Genomic DNA, 13853 nt, shown 5'->3' on the forward strand with positions numbered 1-13853 from the left:
TTGGATGCAATTGGGCGGCATGGGGTTGTGGGCCGAAAGGGCCTGTTACCGTGACGCATGTCTTACAAAAAAATTACCTGCCCCATTCCTCTTAGGAATTTGATGGAACAATTCATCTGCAAGAGCTCGACTCAATGGCAACTCCAGATGGGCTTTGAAGATGCTTGAAGAATAACTGCATCTTCCCCAAATGAGAAACCATCCCTTAACTTGAATTATGCCACCAACTGTGATGGAACTTGAGCCCTGTGGATCAGACCATCTTGAATACAACTACCGTGAAACAGACACGTGGTCTTGGTTTGGTCATTCACTGACAACGGCTAACCATTGAGGAGCTTGAAGATATCAGGAAATACCCAACAGAATAAAACAAAACAACACTGAAAGAACACTCATCAGGCCCATCTCTTCAGCAAGAAAATATGTATTTTGTCTTTAATGCAGAAACATAATTGAAAATGTTTACAATACAGGGTGCAGAGGAAGGCTCCAAAAACATAGCCTGTCCATGACATTCTAAGGTGTCAACCAGTGGGAGGGACTTTGATGATGTAATTCTTTATGCTGGTGAGAGCTCCACTTGCTTCCTCTCCACAGAAATTATTGTCTGCTAATTCACAACATCAACCAGCTGTCCCGTTTGAGATTCAAGAACAGTGATGACACCAGTCTGCCACATCAGAACACTGCAGTCCACCCTCTCAATTTGTGGACTTCAAATAAAGGTGAAGATTGCTGGAAGTACTCAGCAAGCCAGGCAGCATCTGCAGAGAGAGAAACAGAGTTAACGTTTCAGGTTGATGACCCTTCTTGCTTCATCAAGAAGGACGTCTGACCAGAAACATTAACCCCCCTCCTTTCTCTCACACAGTTGCTACTCGACCTGAGTGTTTCCAGCATTTTCTGGTTTTATTTCAGATTTCCAGCATCTGCAGCCTTTCTTAAAATATATTTAAGATTTATTGGCAGGATGAGAGGTTCACTGGCAAGGCTGGTCCTGCCCACATCACCCCTTGAACCGAGCGAGTTCCTAAGCGGTTGAGAGTCATTCATATTAGGTCTGAAGTTGGACATTTACCATACCTGGCTGTCAGATATCTTTCCTTTGGGGACATTTGTGAACAAGAGGAAATAGCTTATCTTCAGCAAGTGGTTTTCATTCAGTCAGAGGTACATTAGTGGGAGGGCCACTAATCAGAGTTAATCAATTTAATTGGAAGGTAGGGTGAGAGAACATTTTGCAAAGCAAGCCACCAGAGTCTGCACCGTGTGGGAATGCAACAAATGGGAATGTGGAAAGGAAAGAAACAGTCACTTGCATTTCTGATGTTAGGGGTCCAAATCTATTCTGTCACTCCTGCACCTCCCTCATCCACCCTGTTCTGTGCAGCCCTGTTGGGCACTGACAGGAAATGGGTCAACAACTCCCCCCCAACACCCCTCTCTCCAGGTATTCTGGTCATGACTTCTCTATGGAAACTGGTTGGGAGTCCACTCTCTTCAGCAAGGGTCACTGAGCCGTGCCTCTTCCATTGCCTTTTTACAATCTTCCACATCAAACTGGCCACAGATTAAACATGGATTCCACACACCAGGTACAGCTCTGAGAGCTGGAGAAAGGCAAACTGCTGCCTCAAATTTCAGCTCAGAGTACATGCAATAAGTGGGAGCGATACATCTTGAGGCCAGGGTCAGTGCTCATAACATGGTTTAATGGCACTGGGTCACATTTCCCACTGCCTGGGTGGGGGAATGGACACCCATATCTTGATGGGGCAGTGAGAGCAGATGAACTCACAGTTCTTGGTGGATAGCACTGCTGCCTCACTGTTCCAGACACCCAGGTTCAAGTTGCTGCAGTATGTGTGGAGTTTGCACATTCTCCATGTGACAAGGGTTTCCTCCAAGTGAAAACAATACCTAGAACAGTACAGCACAGGAACAGGGCCTTCGGCCTACAATGTCTTCAAAGAACCTGATTTCACTCTGGGGACATAAACCCTGCTGAGTTATTGGTGTCCAAAGTCAGGGACAGGAACAAAACTCGTGTTGGATCGAGGATTGATTTAGTTTTACACTTCATTGATGGTTAAAAAACCCCTACACCCAAGAATCAGGCACTACTCATGACATTTTTATTTGAAGCTGTCTTAATTACACCATTTACTGGGTTTAATTAATTCTAAATCAAACCTATGGAAATGGAAGTCAGCACCAAGCGCTGGGAACCCAGTGAAATAGAGTGTAATCTCCCCATGGGGTGAACTCATTCCTAAACTTGACCAACCCCAGCATACCCATTGCCTGAGTGAGGAGCAGCTGTATTATGTGCCAGTCATCAACAGTTCAGCAGTTTGAAGTGGAGAGGTAGGAACATTCTAATTCTCAACGGTGAAGGCATAAAGGATCCAGTTACTCCATCAGGAGAGAACAGTTTGTAAGTGGTAGGAAGAAAAAAGATGCTTTTGTTTTTAAAAATAGTCTTTAAATCACAAGACTCCCAAAGTGCCTGAGTTTACAAGTTTGAAAGGCACAGGGCCAAATACCAAGGCTGGTTCCGAGCAATAGCACTGGTGAGAGCTTCCACTATGGATTCGGGGGAGGGCAGGGGCTGAGCCATTCTTACCTGGGTGCAAGCTGTAAACAAGCAGAGCAGGAGTGATGGGTTGTCTGCAGTCAAAAGATTCTCCAAAACCAGATGGTGCAAGGCAACACATTCTGCTGAAGATCATTTTCACTAAATGCTAAAACCAACATTTTCAACTTCAAAGAATCCACCCATATCTTGAGAGACGTGAATAAAGTTAAGCTGCCATGTTGGCTTGTTCAAGCTCGAAGGCAGCAGGCTGGAATAGTCAGGTCATACCAGACTCAGACAAGCGAGACCCCAATTCACCCTCCATTGATGCACGTTCAACACATCATTCCCAGCACTGGGAATACTGACAAAAACCCGTGATGGAACTTTAGTGGAACAAAGAGAGCTTGGGACAAACAGGTTCTGCCACAAAGCTAGGGCACATGCTTTGCACCAGTGTCAGAGAGAGACTTTAAAAGTATGGAATGAACAGGGCTGTAACACCAAGACAAACACCAGGACCGATGATCAGTCTACAGTTCCTCGTAGTCTCCTGCCCCCCTGCTCCCAGCATGATGATCACCACTGCCAAGCAGAAATGTCTCCAAATCATCCACATTGGCTTTGTTCTTGGTTTTCTTTTTCTTCCTCCTCTTCTCCTCCTCAGCTATTACTTCCTTCTCCTTTTTCTGCCTCTCCTCTTTTGCTTCTTTCTCTTTGCTTCTCTTTAGCTTGTGTCTCTTTTTTTCCAACTTCTCATCATCCTGAAAAAGCAGAGCTGTGAACTGGTGCTCAGAACGAGAGCTCTTCAGGTAAAGTCTTGTTAAACTTTCAAACATTTCATCAACTCTAATCGAACCTTGGATTGCTGAATTGACCAATTACATTGCAACAAAAATATTTCAGTAAATTGGCCTACGAGATGGCTGTTTAGAGCAGTATATGGTCAAGCCTCCAGGGAAAAGGCAATTCTGGATTTGGTGTTTGCAATGAACCATATTTGATCAGGGAGCTGAAGGTAAAGGAACCCTAAGGAGACATTGATCATTATATGATAGAATTCAATCTGCAGACTGAGAGAGAGAAGCTAAAATTGGATGTGTCGATGTTACAGTTGAGTACAGGTAACTACAGAGGTTTGAGAGAAGAGTTAAATGGAAGGGGATCCTAGCAAGGAAGGCAGTGGAGCAGCAATGGCAAGAACATCTGGGAGTAATTTGGAAGACGTAGTATCAGAGGGTGAATCAACCATAGCAGCATGAAAGTAATAGAGAGATGATATTGCAAAAAGCATTTAAAAATCAACAGAAGTCAACTAAAAAGACAATAAAGGAAGAAAACATTAAATATGGAGGTAAGCTGGCCAATAGCATAAAAGATACTGGAGCTTTTTTCAGATCAAGTCAAATTTAATATCATCTGGTTGCACAAGTACAACCCAATGAAACAGTGTTCTCCAATCCTCAGTGAAAAACATGCAGACACACAAGCAGACATAAGACAAATACAGACAAACAAGATAGAGTGAAAGAGAGACAAAAGTGGACATTGGACTGCTGGAAAATGAAGCTGAGAAGTGATAATGGAAAACAAAGATATGGCAGATGAAATGAACAATTATTTTGTGTCAGACTTCACTGTGGAAGACATCAACAAAGTGCTAGGAATTTGAGAGAGTCAGAGGGCAGAAGTGAGTGCCATCACTGTTACTAAGGAGATGCGGCTTGGGAAGCTGAAACAGCTGAAGATGGATAAGTTTCCTGGACTGGACAGTCTACACCCCAGGGTTAGAAAGATGTAGCAGATGAGATTATGAATGCATTAGTTGTGATCTTTCAGGAATCACTAGTCATGAATGTTCTAGAAGAATGGAAAATTGCAAATGTCATTCCACTTTTTAAGAAGGGAAAGAGACAAAAGTCAAGAAATTATAGGCTCCTAAAGTATTAAAGAAGTGAATATCACCACAGACTGAGACGACCTAACCTTAATGGTTGGCAAGATTCTCGAGTCCATTATTAAGGATGAGGTTTAAGGATACTTGATTGGAATTATATGATAGATTATTGAAATTACATCCAGTACTTCAAGATTAAAAAGGCTTGGGAATTGGAACTTGCAAGACCTTTATCGGAAGATCTATGGGACAAAAACTGTTGAATACATATACAATACGTGCCCGACATTCATTCATCCAATTAAAGTGGTGCATTGTGTTCACTTGTCCAAAGATAAGGTGGCTTATATCTTTTCTAATATTAACTCTACTTGTGACAGATGCAAATTTGTTATTGCTACATTGACACACATGTTTTGGTCTTGCCCATCTTCAGAAATCTATTGGAAATAAATTTTTAATATCTTTTCAACTATACTCCAAGTGGAGTTACGACCCAATCCAATAACTGCTCTTTTTGGTGACTGAACCAGACATAAGGAGTTTTTCTGTACCTGTTCAACAGGTTGTGGCCTTCTCTACACTGTTGGTTAGAAGAGCTATCCTATTCAAATCGAAAGAGTCTAGACCTCCAACAGTGTTTCAATGGTTCTCTCGTATTATGTTTAAGTTTAGAAAAAAAATTAGATATCATGTATTTCATTCATTTGTGAAATTTGAAGAATCATGGAGACCTGTTATTTACATTTGATGTAAATGTTTTTAATGTGATTAGATGTTTTCACTCTTCCAGATGATATAATCTTACCTTTGTTTTTGATTCATGGTATGAATCAAAACCTACAAAATATATATTTAACCCTTGAAATTCAATCAAGGGCTTTTGAAATCCATTTTGGGTGAAAGATTAAGTGATTTAGACTGTGACATCAAAGACCTGCCAAACATCCCTTTGAAACCATGTCACAAGATCATTTATGTTCACCTGAACAGGCAGATGGGGCTTGCTTTAACATTGCATCTGAGAGATTAGCAGGGGAATGTATTGTCAGTCTGAGGAGAAGTTAAGGCCCCTGAGGTGCAACTTTAACCCGTGGTTATCACCACTTTTATCTTCCTCCCCCCCAAACTCAAGATATAGCCTGTACTTTCTGGCTGTTTGCCTGTAGAACATGCAAGTATGTAAAACCATCTACCTCTCTAACTTTTTTCTTCTTTTTCTTCTTGTCTTTTGAGGAAGATTTGCTTGGTTTTTCTGTCAAGAAAATCAAAGGCAATTTCAGTTAGCTGTATGCTGGTACCATTCCAGGTTTCATTCACTGACAGACGAGAGTCCAACAGGTTGTTGGTAAGAGTGTGGAACACATCATGAAAACAACACAAATCTGCCACTTCACAAATATTCTCTGACGTTCTTTAGAAAGGATCGCAAGATTCAAATAATTTCTGCTGTCCCCTTGAAACCTGTGAATTCTGATACAACTTGACACTGACTGTGTACTTCAGCTTCATCCAACAACATTCAACCAATTCCGTTCCACTAAAGAGACGAGAGAGGGGAAAGGCACCGTCAACTTACCCAGGGATAAGAGGAAAGTGGAGGTGGGGAGAGGAAGATGTTATGTGAAGGTTAAAAATGTTCATCTGCATTACTAAGTTTAAAAAGTTGAAATTAATTGTGTTGCTTTATTGACATTTAGATTTGGTGGAGTTGTGTGAAATTTCAGACACAAGTCATACAGGAGAGTTCTGGACAGTATGCCATCAGAAATGCTGGAACTTCCCATCTGCTCTCCCACTCCCACCCCCCCACCACATTTCAAAGTTATACACCGAGCGTTCTTGGCATCAATGTGTGGATCTTTTTAAATATACGAGTCACCAAGGGTAAATTGCTGTCACGAGGTTGGCCAATCTGTGAATGCCAGACTCAAAGGGACCATGAGAGCCTGTGGGTATTTGTTTAATTTTACAAGAGGCAATACACAGTCTAAATCCTGGTCCCAGAGTGATGACATTGCTCAAAGATGGAAGTGTGCAAGATTCAGTAACTTCAGACACACACCTCTCCCAATATGCAAAAGACACCCAAGGTCCTTCAGAGGGTGCTTCTTCCAGCAAGAGGCAGGGGGGAGGATGAGGCCATGGGCATTGCCTAAGTGAACAACTGTCAGGTGGAGCCTTGGAGGCAAAGCCTCCCCGCCCCCCACCCCCAAGCCAATTCCTGCATTCCAGATCAGTGAAAGGACAATGTTAGTGCGCTCTGCCACCAGGTGCTCACAGAAAAACCTCCCTTCTGAGTCCCCTCACTCTCCCCCACTCCACCCTCCCCCCACTCCCTGCAAGATGCAATATGACTGCCATTTTCTGGGATCCAATGGATCACTCCCATAATCCTCTCTTTCCCTCCAATCACTGTCCACTACATTCCTGAACTATCCTGTAACTATCAGGCTGCCCCTCAGAGAAAATCAGAAATAGCAGAGACAGCTCTCATTCCTGATGTAGTCTGCCTCACACTGTATTCTAAAGGGTACACTCCAATCATTAGGAATTCTCGAAAGTTAAAAACCCAGCAGATGCTGTAACTATAAACTAAAAACAGAAAATGCTGAAAACACTCCACAGGCCAATCAGCATCTGAGGAAAAAGAAAGCAAGTTAATGCTTCGGGTTGTTGACCCTTCCTTAGGATGGGGAAGGGGAGAAAATCTGTTAGAAGGGAACTACAGGGAGGGTGAGGCATGGGTTGCCTTAGAGATAGCTGTTAATTAGTTCATCCGGTCAATGGGTGAATGGAGGGTGAATATGGTCCTTTGTTCATGGAAGCTATGAAATGAAGGCAGTCAGGGAATGAGAAAAATGGAAGAGTTGCAGAATGCAGAGCTATAGAATATGCCCAGCATGGTAGATCATACTAATGGAAGGGGAAAAAAAGCAGAACCAATGCCACAGATAGATGATCTGACCTGATCAGATGCAGACAGAATCCAAATTTATTGTCATGAACATGTGCCACAAAATTAGTTGTTTTGCGGCAAACTTGCTACAAATTACATTTTAAAAATAAATAAATTGGTGCAAAAGATAAAAAGTGAGGTAGCGCCTGTGTCCATTCAGAAATCTGATGGTGGAGGTGGAAGAAGCCATCTCTGTATCGTTGGGTGTATGTCTTAAAGCACCTGAAGCAGGCATGGCCTGGGTGGTGAGGGTCCTTGAGGATAGAGGCTTCTTTCTTGAGACACCCCCTCTTGTAGGTGTCCTTAATGGAGTAAAAACTGATGCTCAAGATAGCGCTGGCTGAGTTCACAATTCTCTGTCGTCTTTTCCTGTCTGTTACATCGGCATCTCAGTACCAGAGATTGGTGCAACCAAACAGAATGCTCTCCATAGTACACCTGTAGAAATTTGCAAGAGTCTTTGAAGACATACTAAATCTCCTCAAACTCTTAACGAAGTATAGCCACTGGCAAGCCTTCTCCATGATTGCATCAAAATGAAGGCCCCAGGAAAGATCCTCAGAGATGTTGACACCCAGGAATTTAATGTTGAATTTGAAGATAGGGTAAATGAGTGACTCAAAATTGTTGAATTCTATTTTCAGACAAAAGATGAGGTACTTTCCCTCAAATTTATGTTGGGCCTTATTATAATAGTGCAGGTTGCAGACAGATTGAGGGGACTTAGAGAGCTAAAGCTGCAGGCAACTAGATGCTCAGGTCCCTCCTGTGGACTGAACATAGTTGGTCAGTGGTTACCACTCAGCGTTTGGTTTTCTAATGTAAAGGGGACCATTGTGAACAATGAGTGCAATCCATTAGATTGGAAGAAGTGCAAACAAATCACTGCTGCATACGGAAAGACTGGGTCCCTGGATGGAGGAAGAGGCATCTATTGCAGCTGCATTGGAGAGCTCCAGGGTAGAGTGTCTCATGGCAGCAGAGGGCACACAGGTAATGATCCCTTTGAAGCACTGAAAGGGGAGAGCAGAGTGTCTCTTAGAGGAATCTCATCAAAGTGGATCAAATTAAATCTGGAAACTGGTGGGCAAAGTGATAACCAAGGAACTCAATCCTTACTCTAACCAGGGGAAAGGGAAAAAGCAGAAATGCACACGAGATCAAAGATTTAAACACTTATAGAAGGAAAGCTAGAGATCAGGAAGAAAGAAGCACCTATGTGGAAGGTCTCGGGTCACAGGACAGAATCAAACATCCATTACAGCAGTGGTTCTCAATGTTTTTATTTCCACTCACATATCACTAAGTATTCTCTATGCCATAGGTGCTCTGTGAATTATAAGGGATTGCTTAAGGTGGTAATGTGGGTGGGAAGAAAAAGTTTGAAAACCATTGTTTTAATTGTACCTCATTGATTCATTGTGTGCACTGTTTCATAACTCCAAAGGAAATGGGCCAATTACAATTTTTCTCAAGCAAAAAATATTTCAGTAACAAGTGGGTCTAGAGCAGTGATTCTCAACCTTCCCCTCCCACTCACATACCACCTTAAGCAAACCCTTACTAATCACAGAGCACCAATGGCATAGGGATTATTTAAAGTGGCATGTGAGTGGAAAGAAAAAAAGTTGAGAACCACTGCATTACAGGGTTACAACTCCCACAATTCCCTTGGCTACTTGTCCCATCCCGTCTCTCGTACAAATCCCATTCCATTCTCCCTGTATTCCTGTCATATTTCTTCCAATGTTGAGACTTCCCACACAAATGCCCCTGAAATCTCCTCTTTCTTCATGAGCTGTGGGGTCCCCCCACATTGCTAACAAAGCCCACAACTACCTCTGATCTATTTCCCACACCTAGAACCATAGAACATTATAGCATACACCCTCTCTCCCTGGAGAGATCGATGATGAAGGCCCCAGTATAAAAGCAGAAAATTCTAGGAACATTCAGTAGGTCAGGCAGCTTCTGTGGAGAATGTAGTCATGATTTCAGGTCCCAGACCTTTCATATTCTATTGCTATGTCAGATATACAACATCTGCATTCAATCCAGCAGCATTCAGGAAGCAGACTTCCTCTCCTGTAGGGTTGATTTTACAACCATCCTGCAGTCTTATCAAACCTGCACTAATTCCAGAGTTATTTAAGTCCATGACGATTGATTACAGATCAAATGTCAAAGACCACGGTGTGACAGGAGGGTTTGGCTTTTTGTTTAACTCATTATTTTGGACAGCCTGAAAAATCTATCATGGGTCCTTGCTGCCCTGACCAAGGAGGGGGGCCGGTGTGGGCCTTGCCCTGACCGGGGAAGGGGGCAAATATGTGGGACCTTGCCCCCTACTGAAGGGGCTGGGGGAGGACAGAGAAAGAGTTCACTGTGGGGAACCCTCCCCCCACCACCCAAGAGCATGGCTGTACTGACAGAACACCACAAGCAGCGCCCTCACAATAATGAGTGTGATCTTTGACATTCACAAATATCCACTAAATTAAAATCAAAAGAATAATAAGGCAAAGGCATACACTTTTAAATTAATTAAAATCATATGAACTAGATTAACTGAATCAGTTCAGAGCTTGCTTCATCCTGCTCCCTCAGCCTATTTCCTGCATTCATTCGCATCCTGGAAATATGATGAAGCTGCACTGGCCTCCACAAGGACATGGCCAACACACAGCAGCAGCCCCTCAGCCCCAGCCTGTGTTGCACCGAGAGGAAAGCTGTGCCCTGGAATCTCCTACCCTGGGCTTCTCTACCATCAGCGGAAGATAATGATGCATTCTGGGCAAGACCCCTATAATTCAGACATAGTTTTGAATTTCCCCCTATCCCTCTTACTGAAGAGGTTTACAATAAAACCAGGACACACTTCTGCAGTCATCAGGCCAGTAACATCTGTCAATTTGTCCTTCTCATTACTGCAGCTATTTGAACTGCCACAGGCCCAGCTGTTCAAGCAGCAGCTGGCAAACAAGAAGACCAATAGCAGTTATTAATAATGACACAGCATGGAAACAGGCCCTTCAGATCAACGCATCCATAATAACCAGTATGCCAATCTACATTAATCCCATTTGCCCATGGTTGGCCCACATCCCTCAACAATTCACTTCAAATGTCCTTTGGCCAACATTTAATAATACAATGATTCTAAACAGAAGCTACAAGATGAGCACTTCATTCTCCTCCTCCCAACAGCCTGCTCTTCTGTTCCAGAAAACAGTTGGTAAGAGGAAAAGAAACACACTTTAGGCCAGAAGCTACAACAGTGCAGATAGGGTCACCACACCAGAGGAACCTGCTGATTGAGGTTCTCGGCCAGAGGTAGCCTGGAGTTAGTGAATCTTCAGATCCTGGGACTATCAGACCACAAGACATAGGATTAGAAACAGGATGTTCAGCCCATCGAGTCTGCCTTGCCACTTAGTCAGGAAATGATACATTTTTCCACTCAGCCCCACTGCCCAACCTTCTCCCTATAACCTTTGATGAACCTATCAATCTCTATCTTAAATACACCCAATGGCCTGGCCTCCAGAACTGTTTGTGGCAACAAATTCCACATTTGTTTGGAATGCTCCAGGCATCTTCACACTGGAGAAACTGTAGCGGGCCGAGCAACTGCGCGGTTCGATAGGCCGAATCGCCGCTCCAAGCACCCAACAAGATGGTGCAGCCCCCCTCCCCCCTTCTGAGAAGCCCGCGGTTGGTGACATATGTTGCCTGGGGGACAGCGCTGCTTCTGTGTTGCGTGCCACTGGATGGGGAGTGATGGCGCGATGTAATGACGTCACTTCAGAAGGCCAGTGCGCCCTCACAGGAAGTGGGCGGTCTCCTCGAGCAATGCAATTAATTCAAATAAAGTTCAGTTACTGGTTCACCCTCGTGCTGTGTAGATGTCTCTCATTTCAGTAGCGCTGCCAATGTCTTTGGAACCCACCTCAAATGCGACAAAATGCAGGATGTTATAACCGCTACAGTCATCACAGCTGCGATCAAGATTGTGGTTGTGCATTTGCCGCCCTTCAGGGCAAATCAGCCCAGGAATTGATTACAACTCGCCAAGTCACTGATTCAGATCAGAGGCATTGTCTCAGAGGACACCAAGTTCTGGCACATCGTCAATGGCCTGAACACTGCTACTGCAGCAAAAGTTAGCTCCTTCGTGGGAAATCCTATGGAGCGCAAGTACAAACAATTCCGGCGTTTCCTCCTCAATTCCCTGGAACTCAGCCAGCACGAGTACACCGTCCGCATCCTGAATATACAAGGCCTGGGTGATAGGAACCCCTCCGAGCTCATGCACAAAATGGTGGTATTAGCAAATGGACACACGAACAGTTTCTTGTTCAAGGCCCTGTTCCTCTCCAAACTACCAGTGCACGTTTCCTTGGCAATATCCAACATGGATTTCAGTGCCCCATACCTGGTAGCCAAGGAAGCAGACAGACTTTTCTGTACCCCGCAACAGAGATCCATACATGTACAACTGATCTCTGCCATCAGCTTAGCCTTCCCAGCACCCCGCTGGGCCCTCCAGCAGTAGCTGCGGCCCAACCTCAACTCAACGTGTGCTCAGACAAACCAAGTGATTACTCTTGCTACCACTGGAAATGGGACCATAACACCCGCCAGTGCATTCCTCCATGCTTGTACCCCAACATCAAGTCAAGCGTGGCGGTGGAAAACAGACAGGCCGGCTGCCGATAGGGTCCTCAGCAGTTGGCACACATAAAGGCCTACTCTACCTCAGGGACCAGCGAACAAAGAGGGATTTCCTAGTTCACACAGGTGCAGAGATAAGCCTCATCCCATTGACATATTTGAACTCAAACACAATTTCAAGGACCTTCCCCTACAGGCAGCCAATGGTTCCTCCATTCCGAGTTTTGGCACCCGCCTGGTCACAATCCATGCCACCAACATGGTTTTCCACTGAAAATGTACAATTATGTTTGTGGGACAGGCCCTACTGGGAGCAGATTTCCTCTGGGCACACGAGCTCCTGGTAGACATGAACAGATGCTGTTTGGTCATCGAGAGAACCGAGATAGCATGGGCATGGTACCTCCCGCAGGACAAACTCCTCCAAGCTAAGACGGAGTTCGCTGCCATGGAGGTGTTGGGTATCGTCCACCATTCAAACATCCCCTGGGTGTCCCCGCTGCACATGGTCCAGAAGAACTCCGGCAGTCAGTGTCCGTGTGGCAACTACAGATGACTCAACGAAGCCACCGTCCCAGATAGATGCTCCATCCTACTTGTCCAGGATTTCGTCATGAGGCTTCCAGGGCTGCCAGATTTTTTCCAAAGGTGGACCTCGTTAAAAGGTACCACCAGATTCCAGTGCATCCCAAAGACATCCCAAAAATGACCATATATTACACCTTTTGGCCTTTTCGAGTTCCTGAGGATGCTGTTCGGACTAAAGAACGCAGATGTTTCAGCGTCTCATGGATATGGTTGGCAGGGACATCGATTTCATCATTGTCTACCTGGATGACATTCTCATCGCCAGCCCTGACGCCAGCACACACAGGTCGCACCTGACTCGCTTTATCGACAGGTTGCAGGAATTTGGACTCAAGGAGAACCCAGCTAAATGCCAGTTTGGCCTGGTAACCATCGATTTCCTGGGACACTTTATTACCTGAAGGGGTCACACCAATGCTGGATAAGGTAGAAGCCATCCAACATTTCCCAAGGCTGAGCATCACAAAGGGCCTACAGGAATTCCTAGGGATAGTGAACTTTTATCATCGTTTCTTCCTGGTAGCAGCCACCCTCACACAACCCCTTTTCTACCTCATCAAACTCAGTGGCAAGACGCTCCAGTGGACACCCAAAACCGTTGAAGCATTCCAGCAAAAGCGGTACTAGCGGAGGCCGCATCTTTGGCTCATCCTGACTCTTCCTCCCCCTGGCCCTTGCAACAGACACATCAGACAGAGCAGTTGGTGTGGTGCTTGAGCAGTGGGTCGATGAACAGTGGCGCCCCTGGCCTTCTTCATCAAACATCTCCAGACACCAGAATTCATTTACACCACGTTCAACCATGAACTGTTGGCCCTGTACCTGGCCATACAACATTTCCAGAGCATATTAGAAGGAAGAGTTTTCGTCGCCTATACAGTCCACAAACCACTCACCCATGCATTTAGCAAGGTTTCAGACCCATGATCGGTGAGGCAACAACGATTCCTCTCCTATATTTCGGAGTATACAACTGAAATTCACCATGTCACAGGCAAATCCAATATGGTGGCCAATTCACCGTCCAGAATTTAGGAGGGCTTGATGTTGCTCAGCTAGCAAAAGACCAAGCAGAGGCTGCAGATGTCCAGGCCTACTGGACTGCCATCACCAGCCTGAAGGTTAGCGATTTCTGTCCTTCACCAGGGAGCCCG

At 44.7% G+C, this 13853-nt stretch overlaps 1 protein-coding gene across 4 annotated transcripts in view; it reads right to left on the bottom strand.

Moving 5' to 3' along the window:
* Positions 1 to 411: 411 nt before the first annotated feature.
* Positions 412 to 13853, bottom strand: part of LOC138761972 (rab-like protein 6) — a 155632-nt gene continuing 142190 nt past the window's right edge. For 2 of the 4 annotated variants that reach the window (XM_069935040.1, XM_069935024.1), the window contains 2 exons: positions 5675 to 5733; positions 412 to 767 (listed from right to left, as the gene is read on the bottom strand). In XM_069935040.1, coding sequence (XP_069791141.1) covers positions 749 to 767; positions 5675 to 5733 — 78 coding nt within the window. In that variant the 3' untranslated portion in view covers positions 412 to 748. Of the gene's footprint in view, positions 3346 to 5674; positions 5734 to 13853 lie in introns of all 4 variants that reach the window. The other 2 variants (XM_069935014.1, XM_069935030.1) reach the window with 2 other exon arrangements.

This window comes from Narcine bancroftii, chromosome 1, assembly GCF_036971445.1.
Source record: "Narcine bancroftii isolate sNarBan1 chromosome 1, sNarBan1.hap1, whole genome shotgun sequence".
Taxonomy (NCBI): Eukaryota; Metazoa; Chordata; class Chondrichthyes; order Torpediniformes; family Narcinidae; genus Narcine; species Narcine bancroftii.